The following is a 16896-nucleotide window of genomic DNA, read 5'->3' as shown; positions in this document are numbered from 1 at the left end:
GTTATACACATCCTCTTCATTTCCAAGTGTTCCCATTTAACTCAAAAGCAAGTGTTTTGCTACAGCTGGTACAGCCTTCCACAGGGGAGAATCCATTTCCGAGGGGGTTTCTCCTTCCACAGCCACGTGAAAACTGGGAAAAAGTGTCCTGTGTCTAGAATTGCATCAACCTTGGATTTCACGTGTGTCTGGCAAAAGACAGAGCAAGGCAGCACAGCCTTTTGTCCAGGGATCTTCCCCATCAAGAACCCAGGTCGTTTTCCAAAGAAGAAAACATCAGAGAACATTTATTTGAAAATGAAGAAAAAAGTGGCTCAGAAAAAACATTCAACTCTCAACGGCCTTTAACAAAAGGAGCTGCAACATCTGAATTGTGACCACAGCTCAGAAATAAACTCAGAACAACAATGCAGGATTTAAGTTGATTCATGACATTTTTGGACAGAGGGAAAATGTATCATAAAGGTCACTAAAAACACATTTGAAAAATAAATGCATGTAAAGTGTTTGGAAAGCCTCAATAAAGGGAAAGGAAAACAGATAAAAGAGAAGGAAGATGACTCCAAAACTTCTAACGAAGCACCAGATCTGACACCAATACTCACGATGGTCAGTGACAAGTAATTTAACCTCCCCTGTAAAATGAGGATAGCAGCAACCTCTTGAGACACTGGGAGACTTAATTAGTTGCTATTCGTAGATTAAACAGAAAGTCTGAAGGTGAAAGTGCTAAATGCTAAGTATTATTAGCTTCTGAAGTATTAACTTCTGTAATTGGGCAACCCCAACGTTAGAAAAAAAGTGGATCAGTGTCAATTTTTTTGAAAGAAATTTATTCTTACGGTTCTATCATGTCAAAAAGGTAACCAAACAAGGAATTTTTCTTTTAGAAAGTAGTAACTGGTAACACAACTATGTAATACACAACGCAGCTTGTCATCTTCAATCCGGAGCTTCTGTCTCCTACCCAAATTTACATTCCACATTCCTCAAGGGGAAACATCCTGACACCTTAACCAAAGAGCTCTGCCAGCTGCAAGCTCCCGCAGCTCCCTGTGAAACTGGCACCCCTACGTGTTCCCACTGTGCTCCTTAAGAAGGGCTCACCAGCATCTGGATAAGGAACACCAGATATATCTGTTTGTGTGGCTCTACTCTTCCTTTCGCCGCCCGATCCCTCTGCGGCCAGCGCTGGACTTCCCAAACCAGCCACACCAGAGGGTTTTGAGCTGGTTTCTCTGCTCTTCCAAGGCAGGGATAAATGACCCTTGTGGAAGTTCCAAACCAACAAGAAAAAGAAAAAAAGTGCAAACCCAGCCCCAAAGAGTTTTAAAACAAAGTTCTCTCTCTGGCTGCCCGCAGGAGGCTGGTTTCCCACCTTGTTCAATGATGACTGTGGTTCTGAAGACCAAACCCCCTCAGCTCCTCCTTTAACACGCTGATTTGCTGTGGTGATAACATTTGCTTCCTTTGGCTTTTCTCGGGCATAAAGGGCATAGCGGGCCATAGTGATGAGGAATTCCTTCCCTCTGGATTTCTCCACCGAGATACAATCGTAGAATCCAGCCTCATCCCTTGTCACATTCAATATTGCTAGTCCTCCATCATAGAGGAGGTACTTGGAGTCCTTTGCCCGGAGTCTGTTCCCATTAAACTTCCACACCAGGCTCGCCAGATTCGACAGAGGAACACATTTAAGATGAACGTTGTTTCCAAGGGTAAAAGGATATTTTCTCACACTATTCTCTGAAATTAGGAAGATTTTTTTTTTTTTTAAAGTAAGAACACCGGGGAATTCTCTGAAATTAGGAAGATTTTTTTTTTAAAGTAAGAACACCGGGATTCCTATCGACCTGGTAACGGGCACTTATCTACGACTTCTCTGACAGAAGCTAATTATTTTTTACACGTTTAAATTAGGGTAATTAGATCAGCAGGAATTGAACTAAAACCAAACGCTTGGCAGCCTTGTGAGGATTTTCTGAAATGGGGTTTTGTATTCCATCTGCACTTCCTTCCACTAAGGGAAGAGAGTCACCGTCCCCAAAGGTAAGAATGGAAATTTCCATCACTTCCCATGTTATTAGTTATATAGTGCCATCCAGCCTCCATCATTAATTGCCATACAGTCCTTTGCAGCCAGGGAGTAGGAATAGAGGTAAAGGAACCCTGGGAGGAAGCAGATTGCCTTTCCAATGGAGACAAGACGTGCACCTCAGACCTTGTTCTTTCATCACACTGATAGGCAGCCAGGCAGGTCTTGGTGTAAGTTTGCCAGCAGCTATTTGGTCTTCTCTCTTCCAGAGCTCCATGTGATGCAGTTCTCTTGGCCAGACTTCATGCCGATGGCTTCACCTTGCCAGAAAGGCTGATGTTGTTCCCAGCTCTACGTCCTTCCCAGGAAAGGTGCCATGGTTTGGGCTGGGCTGGCCATCAGTGTGTTGGTAAAGCAGCAGTGGGACAGACACAGTAATCCATGAATTGGCTTCTTCCAAGTCTAAAAACTGCCCTCTCCTTCCTTCTACAGCATTCACACATGAGAACCTGTTGTTATGGAGCAGAACAGAAGAATAATTTGATCTGGGAGAAAGAAGGCATCCTAAAACTAGGACTTTGCTCCAGTGGAAAGGAGCATAACCTATTTATGTTTTCAGGGAGAAAAAAACACTAAATAACAGCTTCTCTGGTTTTTCCTCCATGTTATACACATCCTCTTCATTTCCAAGTGTTCCCATTTAACTCAAAAGCAAGTGTCTTGCTACAGCTGGTACAGCCTTCCACAGGGGAGAATCCATTTCCGAGGGGGTTTCTCCTTCCACAGCCACGTGAAAACCGGGAAAAAGTGTGCTGTGTCTAGAATTGCATCAACCTTGGACTTCACGTGTGTCTGGCAAGAGACAGAGCAAGGCAGCACAGCCTTTTGTCCAGGGATCTTCCCCATCAAGAACCCAGGTCGTTTTCCAAAGAAGAAAACATCAGAGAACATTTATTTAAAAATGAAGAAAAAAGTGGCTCAGAAAAAACACTCAACTCTCAACGGCCTTTAGCAGAAGGAGCTGCAACGTCTGAATTGTGACCACAGCTCAGAAATAAACTCAGAACAACAATGCAGGATTTAAGTTGATTCATGACATTTTTGGACAGAGGGAAAATGTATCATAAAGGTCACTAAAAACACATTTGAAAAATAAATGCATGTAAAGTGTTTGGAAAGCCTCAATAAAGGGAAAGGAAAACAGATAAAAGAGAAGGAAGATGACTCCAAAACTTCTAACGAAGCACCAGATCTGACACCAATACTCACGATGGTCAGTGACAAGTAATTTAACCTCCCCTGTAAAATGAGGATAGCAGCAACCTCTTGAGACACTGGGAGACTTAATTAGTTGCTATTCGTAGATTAAACAGAAAGTCTGAAGGTGAAAGTGCTAAATGCTAAGTATTATTAGCTTCTGAAGTATTAACTTCTGTAATTGGGCAACCCCAACGTTAGAAAAAAAGTGGATCAGTGTCAATTTTTTTGAAAGAAATTTATTCTTACGGTTCTATCATGTCAAAAAGGTAACCAAACAAGGAATTTTTCTTTTAGAAAGTAGTAACTGGTAACACAACTATGTAATACACAACGCAGCTTGTCATCTTCAATCCGGAGCTTCTGTCTCCTACCCAAATTTACATTCCACATTCCTCAAGGGGAAACATCCTGACACCTTAACCAAAGAGCTCTGCCAGCTGCAAGCTCCCACAGCTCCCTGTGAAACTGGCACCCCTACGTGTTCCCACTGTGCTCCTTAAGAAGGGCTCACCAGCATCTGGATAAGGAACACCAGATATATCTGTTTGTGTGGCTCTACTCTTCCTTTCGCCGCCCGATCCCTCTGCGGCCAGCGCTGGACTTCCCAAACCAGCCACACCAGAGGGTTTTGAGCTGGTTTCTCTGCTCTTCCAAGGCAGGGATAAATGACCCTTGTGGAAGTTCCAAACCAACAAGAAAAAGAAAAAAAGTGCAAACCCAGCCCCAAAGAGTTTTAAAACAAAGTTCTCTCTCTGGCTGCCCGCAGGAGGCTGGTTTCCCACCTTGTTCAATGATGACTGTGGTTCTGAAGACCAAACCCCCTCAGCTCCTCCTTTAACACGCTGATTTGCTGTGGTGATAACATTTGCTTCCTTTGGCTTTTCTCGGGCATAAAGGGCATAACGGGCCATAGTGATGAGGAATTCCTTCCCTCTGGATTTCTCCACCGAGATACAATCGTAGAATCCAGCCTCATCCCTTGTCACATTCAATATTGCTAGTCCTCCATCATAGAGGAGGTACTTGGAGTCCTTTGCCCGGAGTCTGTTCCCATTAAACTTCCACACCACGCTCGCCAGATTCGACAGAGGAACACATTTAAGATGAACGTTGTTTCCAAGGGTAAAAGGATATTTTCTCACACTATTCTCTGAAATTAGGAAGATTTTTTTTTTAAAGTAAGAACACCGGGAATTGAGTTTAATTTACAAAACCAAATACATATTCAAATAAATATAAAATTTAACTCATCAGTCTTGATAATGGGTAATGAACTGGGAACGGGTGAAGGCAAAGAAATCCCTTTATAGGGGGTCTGAGTCTGTCAGGGACATCCTGCTGGCCCTATTCCCAACAATGTGTAGCAGAATGAATTCTGGACTAGAAGTTTAAAACTTCCAGATTTTAATCTGGTTTTGCCTTGCCTGTATACAAAGCCAGGCATAAATAAATTCACCTCTGTATGCCTCAGCTTCTCGATTGGTTAATGACATCTCTTCACAGAAATGCTTTGATGTTTAGATTTGCCTGCACGAAGCTTCTATCAGCCACGTAAGAGCTCCCACCCGTCCCACTGATTGCCTTGTTATCATTTGTCAGGCAGGCTGAAACAGCCAAGACTAAAGACAACTCTGACTTTAAAGAGACACAAGGAAGGTAAGAGACACATCCTGTGTCACAAAGCAATGTATCTCACCACTCATTACGAAGTCACTGCATAAAAATATCAGATCGCACACACCCACGATTCTACGTTAAAACTAATTAATTTCCCAGTCCCACTAAAAATAAGGAAAATAATTTTAAGTGGCTGACAACAAACAGCCTTCTTTTTAAGCGTGCTCTTGAACAGCATGTCATGTATCTGCAGAACAGCATCCTAAAGCAGTGACAGATTTAACAGGACACTTGATGTCTTGTGGGATTTCTGCAAAGTGGGTGTGCAAGGGACACCAGGAACTTCAAAGGGTCACATTTGTGCTTCCCTGGAGAGTAAGAGTTTCAGTCTGAACTGACATATTCTGATATTTAGATTGAGAGGGTTAAGAGGGTTACTGCCATTAGGCAGTAACAGCTCTGTGTGAGTTTTTTTGGGGTCTTAGTTCAAAAGTAATAATCAACAGGATTTTAATTCTGTGGTTTTCTATAATGCAAGAACTCCAGTGAGCACAAAGCGTTTTCATCGCGTGAAATTAAAATATTCCTTCTTAAAACAGACATTGACATACCTACACCGAGGCAGCTGGAAGCATCCCCATCTTTCACACTTTGAATTAAATTCCTGGGGAAAAAAAAAAGAAAAGAAAAGAAAACAAAAAAAACAAAACCAGACAGATGAAAACAGAGACAAGAAGTAAGAAAAGAAAAGAAAACAAAACAAAAAAACAAAACCAGACAGATGAAAACGGAGACAAGAAGCGTTCCAGCTTGTATCATTCCATTTCTAGGAACCATCCTAGATTTGTGTTCAAAGTGCACTTAAAAATACAGTGATAAAGTGATCTCACACCAGGTGTGGAGCTGAAACAACAGCCCTTTACTCACGGCGTGCGGCCGGTGTGCTCAGCCAGCACAACACACTCCTTCGCTGCGGGAGACCAGGCGCAGTACGGGTCCCTGGCCAAGACACAATCCAGGCAGAACTTGTACTGGTGGCACTGGGAGACAGGCAGCTGCACCACCTGAGAGGGGGATCCCGCATAGAGCATGCCCTGGAAATGCAGGAGGGAGCTCTTTTACAACAGCAAGTGAGATTTTTAGCTCTTATTTTCTAATACGGGTTGTAAGATTTTAAGAATAAGATTTTATTCTTGAAAATATCAGTAAACAAAAAATAGATGGTGATATGAATAAGAAAAAAACCCAAAATAGATGGTGATATGAATAAGAAAAAAAAAAAAGCTTTCCATAGCAGAGATCCTTCCCTAATTTAATGAACACAAAGGTTTGTTTCAGTTACATTTTGACACACATAAATTCTTCTACAGAAAGAAAAGCCTCATGCTTCTGTTATTAACAAATATATAATAAAAGCAGAATTATGAGACATTTACGACAGCTTTCCATAGCAGAGATCCTTCCCTAATTTAATGAACACAAAGGTTTGTTTCAGTTACATTTTGACACACATAAATTCTTCTACAGAAAAAAAAAGCCTCATGCTTCTGTTATTAACGAATATATAACAAAAGCAGAATTATGAGACATTTACAGGCTATTTAAAAGCCAGAAGAACAACCCAGAAGAGCAAGGCCTGAAAGAAGCTATTGCAGCAGCCACTTTCCATGTGTAGGGCCAGGAGTTGTACCTTTCCAGAAGACAGACGGAGAGACCGCACGGGTGCAGGAGACAGGAACAGCTGGAGCTCTTCCACAATGAACATCTCCCCGTCACAACTCAAAGCTTTATGCAAATATCCATCATCTGCATAAAATGAAATGTATTTCTAAAGATAAACTTGTTTAAACATAGCATAACATTTTAGCCTGGTAATTCATATTGAAATAGATAGAGATTTAGAAGACATTCCTGGGCACAGGGAGTTTTTTATATTCTTCAAAGCAATTCTTATTTTTTCTTTCAGTAAGAGAAAAGCAGTGATTTCGGGCTATTTAAAAGCCAGAAGAACAACCCAGAAGAGCAAGGCCTGAGAGAAGCTATTGCAGCAGCCACTTTCCATGTGTAGGGCCAGGAGTTGTACCTTTGCAGAAGACAGACGGAGAGACCGCACGGGCGCAGGAGACAGGAACAGCTGGAGCTCTTCCACAATGAACATCTCCCCGTCGCAACTCAAAGCTTTATGCAAATATCCATCATCTGCATAAAATGAAATGTATTTCTAAAGATAAACTTGTTTAAACATAGCATAACATTTTAGCCTGGTAATTCATATTGAAATAGATAGAGATTTAGAAGACATTCCTGGGCACAGGGAGTTTTTTATATTCTTCAAAGCAATTCTTACTTTTTCTTTCAGTAAGAGAAAAGCAGTGATTTTTTTTTTTCCAGGGGAAAAAAAAAAAGACCTCAAACAATCCCTGAATTTGCAAATATTATTATGTCAAGTCTCCTTTGATATGGAAAGTTCCTAAAGAGAGCCTTTTAATGTCCAACAAGCCAAACACATTTAATCTAACTGGGATGAAAATATTAAACTAGCAAGACAGCTTCTGAATGCAAAACTTCAAACAGAGCTGACGAATACTTTTACTTTTTTGAAGTCTCAGAAAAAAAAACCAAAACACTCTGGAAGAAAATACATAAAAATGTATAGTAGTTTTTCCTAAAATAAAAGCCCTTACCTGTTCCTAGAAACATAACATGGTATGTTTGTTTATCTAGGCCAGTCACTCTGTCTACTACGATCCTGGTGTAGTTTGAACCTCTCTTCAGCAGCACCGCTCTATCCCCGATTGGATTTACAGAATTATCCATTAGAGGGTGATCTCTAACAAACTGCAACACTTTGTCAGGCAAGTCAGAAGAAGTATTATACCCCATGCTCCGGGCAAAATTATCAATGCACTAGAAACAAAACATAATGAACAGGATTACAATTGCTTTTTCCATTTCACCAAGGTATATAAAAAAGGTGTATTTCCTTCTAAATATTCAGTTAATTCTACTTATCTTCAAAAGATAAAAATAATCATTTTCTTTTCACTACAAACTAGCTAACAATCCCACAATCCTTGTGAGGCAGAACTGTAAGCAAGGCAGCTTTTCTAGGATCCTTGGTGTGAAAAAGCAGTATGCTTGCTGATCAGAAACACTGCATTTATATCAATAAAACATGAGCTAAGGATTTGCTACTAAAAAGATAATCCAGAGGCTGTTCTTTAATTAGAACAAGTAAATTCATATTTACAGCACCAGGACGTGGAACTGGCACTTCTCCCCTGTAGGCCATCCATTTAACGTGGGACTGTTCTACAGTGACTGCTCCTTTGTAGTTTCCTTTGGAGAAGACTTCCTGAATATCTGTCATACTGTATGCACAAACAGCTGATACGTCCACTCTTCCCCTTAGAAGAAAAAACAAAACACCACATAAAATAAAAGCAAGGTTTTTTTGGCTTTTATACAGAAATACTATGAACTAACCCCATCTACACAGAGAACACCGCTGTATCTTTTTCAGGATTAGTCAACACTAAAAATATTTCAGTTTTCATGATTCACTAAGAAAAGAATAAAACAAAGACATTCATAAAAGATGGCATTCAAAATGTTTTTGTTAAAAAAATCAAGTAACCGCCCTCAAATAAATTGAACCCACTTAGAGAATGAGGACCTTTTGACAACCTTTCTTGTAAACAGAGAGATGAGTCCAAGTATGACATTAATCAACGTTTTGACAGGATTCTCCTCCCTTTGGCTCCACACTTCTGACACAGCCCATTAATTCTTCCTCTAATCCTTTTAACTTACCTTTCTGGAAAAACACAATGCTGTTCCCTCTTTGCCTCCAATTATCATGCTTTTCAAGATGACGACTGAGAGGTAGACTTTTAGGAGTGTCTGGATCAGACACTGATGGGATTTCAGTTCTACCAGTGAAGTCTCAGGCTCTTTGCCACACCCAAAGAAAGAAATGTTCAATAAATTCCTGGCTGAGGAGACACTGAACCCAAACTGCCATAACCAGGAATAAAACTCAAACAAGCTCCAGTGACAGGTAAAGGGGTGGCAGCAGGTTGAGCTGGACAGTGCTGACTGGGCTGTGTTCCACTAACTCTGCTGTTTTTATAAAACATGAGAAATACGTGCTCACGGCTACTTTGTCATCGGTCTTTTTGGACATGTGAAGTTTCAATACACTTTGTCTTTTTTTTCTTCATGAGTCAGAGCATTAACCCTAAAACTGGAAAGGTTTTTGTTTGGAGTTGTTTTCATTTGCACAGAACATTAGAAAAGCAGGCCATGGCAGATACTTCTTTTAGAACAGAAGACTAATTCTGCACCTTGAAATGTCAGCTATTTCCTCTAGTGCTATAAAGACCAGGAGAATCCAGGGCTTTGTGTACTTAATTATGTGATTTTGTATGTAATTAGTTTTAATTGCCCCACCATCCGACTAGAGAAAACATCCCTCTAAAAACTTGGCTTAGGAGCAGCTTTTGGTTGGTCTTTAATTGAAGGCTTTGGCCTGGGAACCAAAATCGTTTTGTTTCAGCTGATAAATGTTTGCTCAGTGGGATCAAGCTGTAAGAAAAACAAATGTGGTGCATTAAAACACGCAGCGTAAGGAGCTGGGTCCGAGTTAAAGCCAAAAGGCTGAACTGAGAACCCTTACTCTGTTCATGACAAACTTTAGTAGCCTCTGTCTCACCATTGTTGGGAAAAAATTCCATAAAATATGCTGTCCTGCCACTTTCCTCTCCGAAGTAAAAAGACATTCTGGACGATATCAAATTGGAAGTTTAATTCCGGGATGGAACAGGAAAGTCGGGCTTTTAAAAACGATGTCCATCTTCTCTGCAATACACGTTTCCCACCCAGATCACCCTAAAGGAAGGAAGGAAGGAATAACATCGACATTGTAGAATGTGGAAAAGAAATAGACTCATTTTCACCCAATAGTGTCACTGCGGGGAAAAATATAGTTGGCTTTTCAACACCAATCTCACTCCAAAGGCAAAGGAAAAAGGTTTAAATGTCAACCTGAACAGCTGGATCTGTTCCAGCAGCAAAAAGAGGACCCTAGTTCAGAAATAAAATGTACATGAAAGTTTTGTTTGATTAGCCGGGGTAGACAACCTGAACAGCTGGATCTGTTCCAGCAGGAAAAAGAGGATGTTAGTTCACAAATAAAATGTACATGACAAACTTTTGTTTGGTTAGCCAGGTTATATACCGTCCTTAATCCCTCAGCTATGAAACCTCATCTGAAATACACTAAATGAGATCTTTATACTACAAACACTAACTCTGCAGATCCGGGCAATTCTGGACACCAGAACCTTGTCATAGAAATCAAATTCAACAGCTGTTTCAGTGAAGAACACATAAATTTTATCATCATCTCCATTTGGATTAGATTCACTTTCCCGCACCATTTCCATGCTGACAAAGCTTGGTTCTGAAACACAGAAATAAGCAAAACATCTGAAGTTAATTCCAAGAAAAATATACGTGCCAGATATTATTTAAAAATTAAGTCTAATTGAACTGGTTTTTTGGACAAGGACTGAAACGTATTAATGAATCTATCAAAGATTAAGAGAAGGAGCTGTGCTTTCATAAATGGACCGGGCTGTGGCTCATCTCATCACTCTAATTCATAGTCACAAATTTCTTTTAAATTCTGTCCTTGGTTCAAAAGCTCACGCTACAAAATCAATACATAACACACCACCAATGGACCGGGCTGTGGCTCATCTCATCACTGTAATTCATAGTCACAAATTTATTTTAAATTCAAAAGCTCACACTACAAAATCAATACATAACACACCACTGCCTTCTAGAGAGAAGTCACACACCAAATTCAAGTTCAAGAGACTGAAATATAGAAAAAAAACTTGTTACCATTCAGCCACGATGTTTTGAACTCTGTTCTTACAGGATTTCTCATACTGCGAAGTATTATCGGTTCTGTTCCCAAGAAATTATTGGAAGTAGCCGAATAAAATTCCCCGTCTGTGAAGATGTGGAAGAAACAAAGAGGTATACAGTACTTATTTTTAAAATGCAAAGACACATCACAAAGAACAAATTGGGGTTTCCATACAAAAATGGAATTGGGATAACAGTATCCAGTGACTTAGTTTAGGTGATGAAAACCATTTCATGCCCCATGTCAGTCCAAACAATACAGTACTTATTTTTAAAATGCAAAGACATATCACAAACTGGGGTTTCCATACAAAAATGGAATTAGGATAACAGTATCCAGTATCATGCCCCGTGTCAGCCCAAACGTACCCACAAAAACAGAGGCGTAGTTTAGAGTTGGTTCAAACGGACACTTCCCTCTGCTCTCTTCAGCTCTTCCTTGCAGGCTCATGGTTGTTCCTTGAATAACCTATAGTAAATGATCATTAATAGTAATATTGAAAAAAAAACGACATTCACATTTCATGCCCCATGTCAGTCCAAACATACCCACAAAAACAGAGGCGTAGTTTAGAGTTGGTTCAAACGGACACTTCCCTCTGCTCTCTTCAGCTCTTCCTTGCAGGCTCATGGTTGTTCCTTGAATAACCTGTAGTAAATGATCATTAATAGTAATAATGAAAAAAACCTACATTCGCTAAGTCCTTTTCTGCTCCTTCACATTTTTAAAAAAGAAGAAAGTTTCTAATTTTCAACAGGAATCTTGTGAGAAAGGTGTTTAAGGATCTGCCATCCTACCCCAGTATCTTCAGTAAAACCTCTATTCACACGTAATTACCATGTGATCACAAGTTGGGTGATACGCGTTGGTTCCACAAACATATAAATTAGAGTTATTTATCTTATGGAGGAAGAGGATGTAGTTCTGGCATTTTATCTAAAATTGAAAATAAAAAAAAAAATCATAGTGTAGCAGATTGTATCTGACAAAACACCAACAGATTTAAATGAACTTGCTTTTATTTCATTTATTAAAAAGCAGCATGACACTGGAGCCATTTTCACTTCAGTTAATACCTTAAAGGGGGAAACAGAAGTTCCTACCTTGTCCTTCCCTCTATGAACACATTCCAGTTGTCTCTCCTGTGGAGCAAACCAATGTTCCTAAAAGCCAAAAATACCTGTAAGCTGTTACATTCCAATGGTTTTCCACAAAATTATATGTAAAAAAAAATAAATCCCTAAATAATCCTAACTTGGGTAAATAAGCATTTTTCTATGTATCTCCACAATATGCAAGACATAATAAATAACCTGGAGAGGGACTGCTTTGCTTAAAAGATTCTGTAAGAAAGATTCAAGCCTTGACACAGTAATACTTTTATATATTTAAAATCAGAGCATTAGGTTCAAATTAAGAAAACCACAGGCAAAATATTTATTTAAAGGAAGTATAAGGAAAATAATAAAAAAAAAGTCTTCAATTTACCCTGGCTATTTCTCTAGAAATATTATTCAAGTCAAGAGCAAATACTGCATCTCTGCCCCCAACAAATAACATATCCATTTCTTCATCCACAAGAAGAGTGGAAACATTGGATAATCCTTCCTTCATAAAAGTGCTTCTATTTCCAGCTGTAAAACACAGAAGATACGTTATTTTTAAAATATTTATCACTAGAATCACAGTGTTACATAAGAAAAATTCCAGACTGAAAAGGAATTATAACAGAACAAAAGTAAAAGCTTATACGGATTTCCAGCTCATTTTCTAAATAATGTGAAAGCATTTGAATAAATGCATGGATATTCTTTTCCTGGCTGATTACAGGAAAATAAACACCACTATTATTATTCCCCTTAAGCCAGAACCTCCAGCTTCAATTATTGTTCAGGCATTTCTGTCATCCGGATGAGCGCATCCGCAGCACCTGAGGTGAAACCGGCCGTAACGGTCTTTCTATGACTAATAAAAAAATAAACTCCCAACACCGGGCTCCGGTTCTTATTACAATTTTTCACTTACTTTGGTATTTTACTGTTTTTCTGGGAACGCAGTTCGCAACGGACGCTTTCGTCTCTTGAATTAATTGCAAAACAAGACAAAGGACAACAGCAGCAGTGCTACCCATTTTCAGAGATTGCACTGGAAATGACATCTTCCCGGTTTTTATTCCTTGTCATTAAATAATTACAGGCAGCAACTTCTTCATGGTTCTTGAAAACGTCCAGTGGAAGCCCTCCAAAGCAAGTATCTGTAGTCTTCAAATATTTTCTGAAACTTGTCAAAACCTCTTACATTTTCTGCTCAGATAACTACTTCCAGACGTCCTGGAATTAAAAGCAGTTTAAGTTCACTGCAATATTTGGTTACCTTTATTTTTATGAGATGGCCAGCCATGCCCTTTGACGAGGTTTTGTAGCTATTACCTACATTTATACTAATCGGAAATAGCCACTACTCTGATGGCAATTTCAAGCCATTACCAGAAAAACAAGCTTTGGGCCGAGTCTGTGATTCTCATTTGCAGGCTGTAGTTTTTGCAGTTTCTCACAGGGAATCTAAGTATTATTTCACAAACAGTAAGAACAAGCAGAAACATTTTGCAGAAGTCAGGTATTTAAGAAAAATCATAGCTAAAACTGCTTTGTTTACAGTAATTCATCTGTTTATATATATTATAGAAAAACAATATATATATGTAGCAAAGCAACGTTATGTTATGAAAAAGGAATTTATATTTTATTAAGTTAATTAGAATCAGGTACTCTTATGTCTGGAATTTTGGCAGTGCATCGAAATGAACATGCCCTCCAGCCAGTGCTAGAAAACTGAACAAAATGCAAGGTGGGTGTTTGTCCTCTGCAATTACAGAAACCACAACATTCCAAATCCGCTTTCAGAACGAAGGGAATCTCTGCTCTTTCTGCACTTTCATCTGCAGGTAAACGCCAACAGCTGAGGAATCCATTTGCATTAGCATATGCCAAGTAAAACATTGCTTGGGGCAGACTACTTTTAGATTAATGAATCGGGTTGGTTGCTTCAGAAAACTATTAAATAACTTTTGTTAGTCCTTGTATTGTAACCCAGGGCGTGAATCTGCAGAGCCAGGAGGTGCCCATGTGCCAAGGCGTTTCCTTGGCCGACAGGACACATCTCCTAGGACGTGACCATGGCATCTGAGAACACTTTTCCCCAGACTCTTATTTTACACTTTCCTGTGACCAGCTTTGTTCGCAGCAGCTGGGACACCTGGTCCTGGCAAAAAAACAGACACCAGGAATTTGCAGCTCTCCTGTCCCATCGTTTCGGTGGCCAAACCTTAATCCTGACCCTGGATTCCCACAGCACGTTTGGCTTTAGCCCGTTCCCTGACGGGAACCTCTGAGCTGCCACCATGGTGCGGCCCCCAGGCCTGAAGGGACAGAAGGCGCACGGCCACTCACGGCCCCACACTCCCCAGGCTACTCCCCAGGCTACACCCCAACCCTCCACCCCTCCACGGAGCCCCGCCACCCCTCTGGGGACACCCCTCTGCCCCCGAAGCTGGATCAACGACCCCTCTCCCCTCAGCCCACTCACCCCCAAAATGGCGCCGCCTCCCGCCTGCCTCAGGAGCGACCGTTGGTGCCTCGCGCCGTGCCCACGTGACGCCGCCGGGTCACGTGACACCGCCGGCCACGTGGCACCGCCCGCCGGGGCAGGCGGCTCTCGATGGCGGCGGAGCGGGGCGGCCCCGGGACCGAGGGCGCAGCCCCCGCCGTCACCCCCCCTCCTCTACCGGGGGGGAATCGCGGGGAAGGAGGACGGGGACCGGCGGGAGAGATGTAGGAGGTACCGAGATCCCCCCCCCCGCGCGGGGGAGCTACTGGAAAACCCTTCTCCTCGGTTCCCGGTAAATCCCGGCCCGGAGGTTTGGCTTCTCCGGTTCACGGTGTGGGACCGGCACCCGCGGTAAGACCCGCTTTTCTGCGTGTCCAAGGACACCCCGAACACCGGTGGTGTTCACCTTGGGGCTTGCAAGGGAAGGGAGGGGAGGGCACATCGATGAGGTGAACGAGAACTCATCTGCATCCGCTTAATCTTCCTCCCACCGGGATGGCAGTGATCACCCCCAGAACGGACACCTCCCCACGTCTGGGACCCCTAAACCATCCCTCCTTTTTTAGATTGGTGTTCCAAAATCCTTCCTTCCCGCCCAGCAGCGGTTCCTCTCTCTGAAGCAGGTCTGGTGAACTGCTCAGAGATGGAGCTGCCGTTATCTCCACGAATACAGTGGATTTCTGCCAAGGAGGCAGAATTTAAGATTTCAAAAGTCAGATTTTATTTGCTTCATTACCCAGCGGCAGGGAAACAAAACACCCCTTCCCCTTCAAAGCAAAGTCTTGCCCAGGAAATAATTTTCCAGGAAATTAGCACCGCCTTCTAACGACACCAATCGGGCACAAAAAGCTGAAGAGAACACACCGGCTGCTTGTGCTTTCTTAAACAGCAGTAACTTTATTGCCCACAGATAATGCAAACATTTTCCACACTCGCTGCAATTCAGCAAGTTACCTACTTAACAAGGTTCACAAAAACTTATCATTTTCCGAAGTACCCCTATTGTTCTTTGAGCATGTTCTCATTTAAGGTGGTTTATTATTGCTCAAATCTACAGTCTGGTTGTGATTGGCCACTCAGTCACGAGATATGCAGAATTAAAAGATGATACAGGGCTTTCAGGAATCCCTTTTTAATTAGAAAAGATACCTGCCTGTAGGATAGAAATCAATCCAAAGGAACACTGTTTGAATTTCTGAGTCCAGACTTTCTTTGGGCACAATACACCAGGAGTAACTTTTTTAAAGCAGAACGGAATATCAATAGAAAAAAAAAAATACTGTACATTGGTTTGGAGAAGGAACGTCTCGGCACAGATGAAGCGTTCACACTAATGAGGCTGTAGTGTCTTCTACCAAAAAAAAAACCCCAAATAAATAGGAAAAAGTCATTGGTGTTAAAGAAAAGCTTTGAAGGCCAAAAAAAATAATTAAAACATCTTTATGAGTCCAACACAGTTACTCCAGAGAGTGTTTTACCGACTGTAGTTCTACTCTGTCAGGGCACCTCCCCCAAAACGGGGATCTCCTCATTTCTCTCCAACGAGAGCAAATGTCCTGTCTTCTACAACCAGGTCCTTACAGATCATCAATTTTTGAAGGAAAAGGAGCGGGGAAAAATAATAAAACATCTTTATGAGTCCAACACAGTTACTCCAGAGAGTGTTTTACCGACTGTAGTTCTACTCTGTCAGGGCACCTCCCCCAAAACGGGGATCTCCTCATTTCTCTCCAACGAGAGCAAATGTCCTGTCTTCTACAACCAGGTCCTTACAGATCATCAATTTTTGAAGGAAAAGGAGGGGGAAAAAAGAAAAAAAAGGTGTAGCCGGGGCTTGGACTTGCCTCTGAAAAGCTTTTCCCCGGCAGGGTGACAGTGAGGGAGAGGAGACCCAGCTGGAATCTCTCGCCAAGGAACACCCTGGCTTCACCCCTCTGTGGAGGGTGGCTGCAGGAGTGCTCCATGTCAGTGTGTTGCAATTCCCTCCCCCTCACATAATGTCTAAAAAAAGGGAATTTGAATTTAAAGGCAACAGTAAACCACACGCATACGGAAAGAAAAAGATTTGCTGATTTCAGGTCAGTCCACTGAGAAAATCAGGGAGACAGAAGTAATTCCCGGGGAATAAGGGGTAAAACTCCCGCCTTCCCGTGGGGGGGGGGTTGGTGTTGGGGGGGAAAGTAACACTGGTGGGTAGGGATTTAATGCACCAAAAGCCACGGGAGAAAATAACTTAAGAAATGATTTGGTGGGTATTCTCACCAGAGACATTTAGCAGCACAGAAACAGAGAGGGACCTTCCTCCCCTGGTACACTATGAAATCCTGCTTTGCACTCAAAGAACACTGCATAATCTCAAATTCCACTCGTTAGTGCCAAAACGATGCATATCTCTTACAAATGGCCAAATTCACAAGCAAAACATTTAAACCAGAAA

The 16896-nt window shown here is 41.5% G+C and overlaps 1 protein-coding gene across 1 annotated transcript in view; it reads right to left on the bottom strand.

Moving 5' to 3' along the window:
• Positions 1 to 12984, bottom strand: part of HOMER3 (homer scaffolding protein 3) — a 39190-nt gene extending 26206 nt beyond the window's left edge. Inside the window, exons 1-12 of the mRNA XM_014938668.1 lie at positions 12879 to 12984; positions 12342 to 12487; positions 11957 to 12016; positions 11691 to 11789; positions 11222 to 11321; positions 10826 to 10936; positions 10225 to 10376; positions 9627 to 9802; positions 8163 to 8319; positions 7597 to 7819; positions 6996 to 7111; positions 5840 to 6006 (exon numbers count right to left, since the gene is read on the bottom strand). Of these exons, the coding sequence (XP_014794154.1) occupies positions 5840 to 6006; positions 6996 to 7111; positions 7597 to 7819; positions 8163 to 8319; positions 9627 to 9802; positions 10225 to 10376; positions 10826 to 10936; positions 11222 to 11321; positions 11691 to 11789; positions 11957 to 12016; positions 12342 to 12487; positions 12879 to 12984 (1613 nt within the window). The remainder of the gene's footprint in view (positions 1 to 5839; positions 6007 to 6995; positions 7112 to 7596; positions 7820 to 8162; positions 8320 to 9626; positions 9803 to 10224; positions 10377 to 10825; positions 10937 to 11221; positions 11322 to 11690; positions 11790 to 11956; positions 12017 to 12341; positions 12488 to 12878) is intronic.
• Between the last annotated feature and the right edge of the window lie 3912 nt (positions 12985 to 16896).

The sequence above is a fragment of the Calidris pugnax genome, unplaced genomic scaffold, assembly GCF_001431845.1.
Source record: "Calidris pugnax isolate Ruff unplaced genomic scaffold, ASM143184v1 scaffold46, whole genome shotgun sequence".
Classification (NCBI taxonomy): Eukaryota; Metazoa; Chordata; class Aves; order Charadriiformes; family Scolopacidae; genus Calidris; species Calidris pugnax.
The sequence above is the reverse complement of the archived record's forward strand: the minus strand, read 5'-3'. Positions and strand labels throughout refer to the sequence as shown.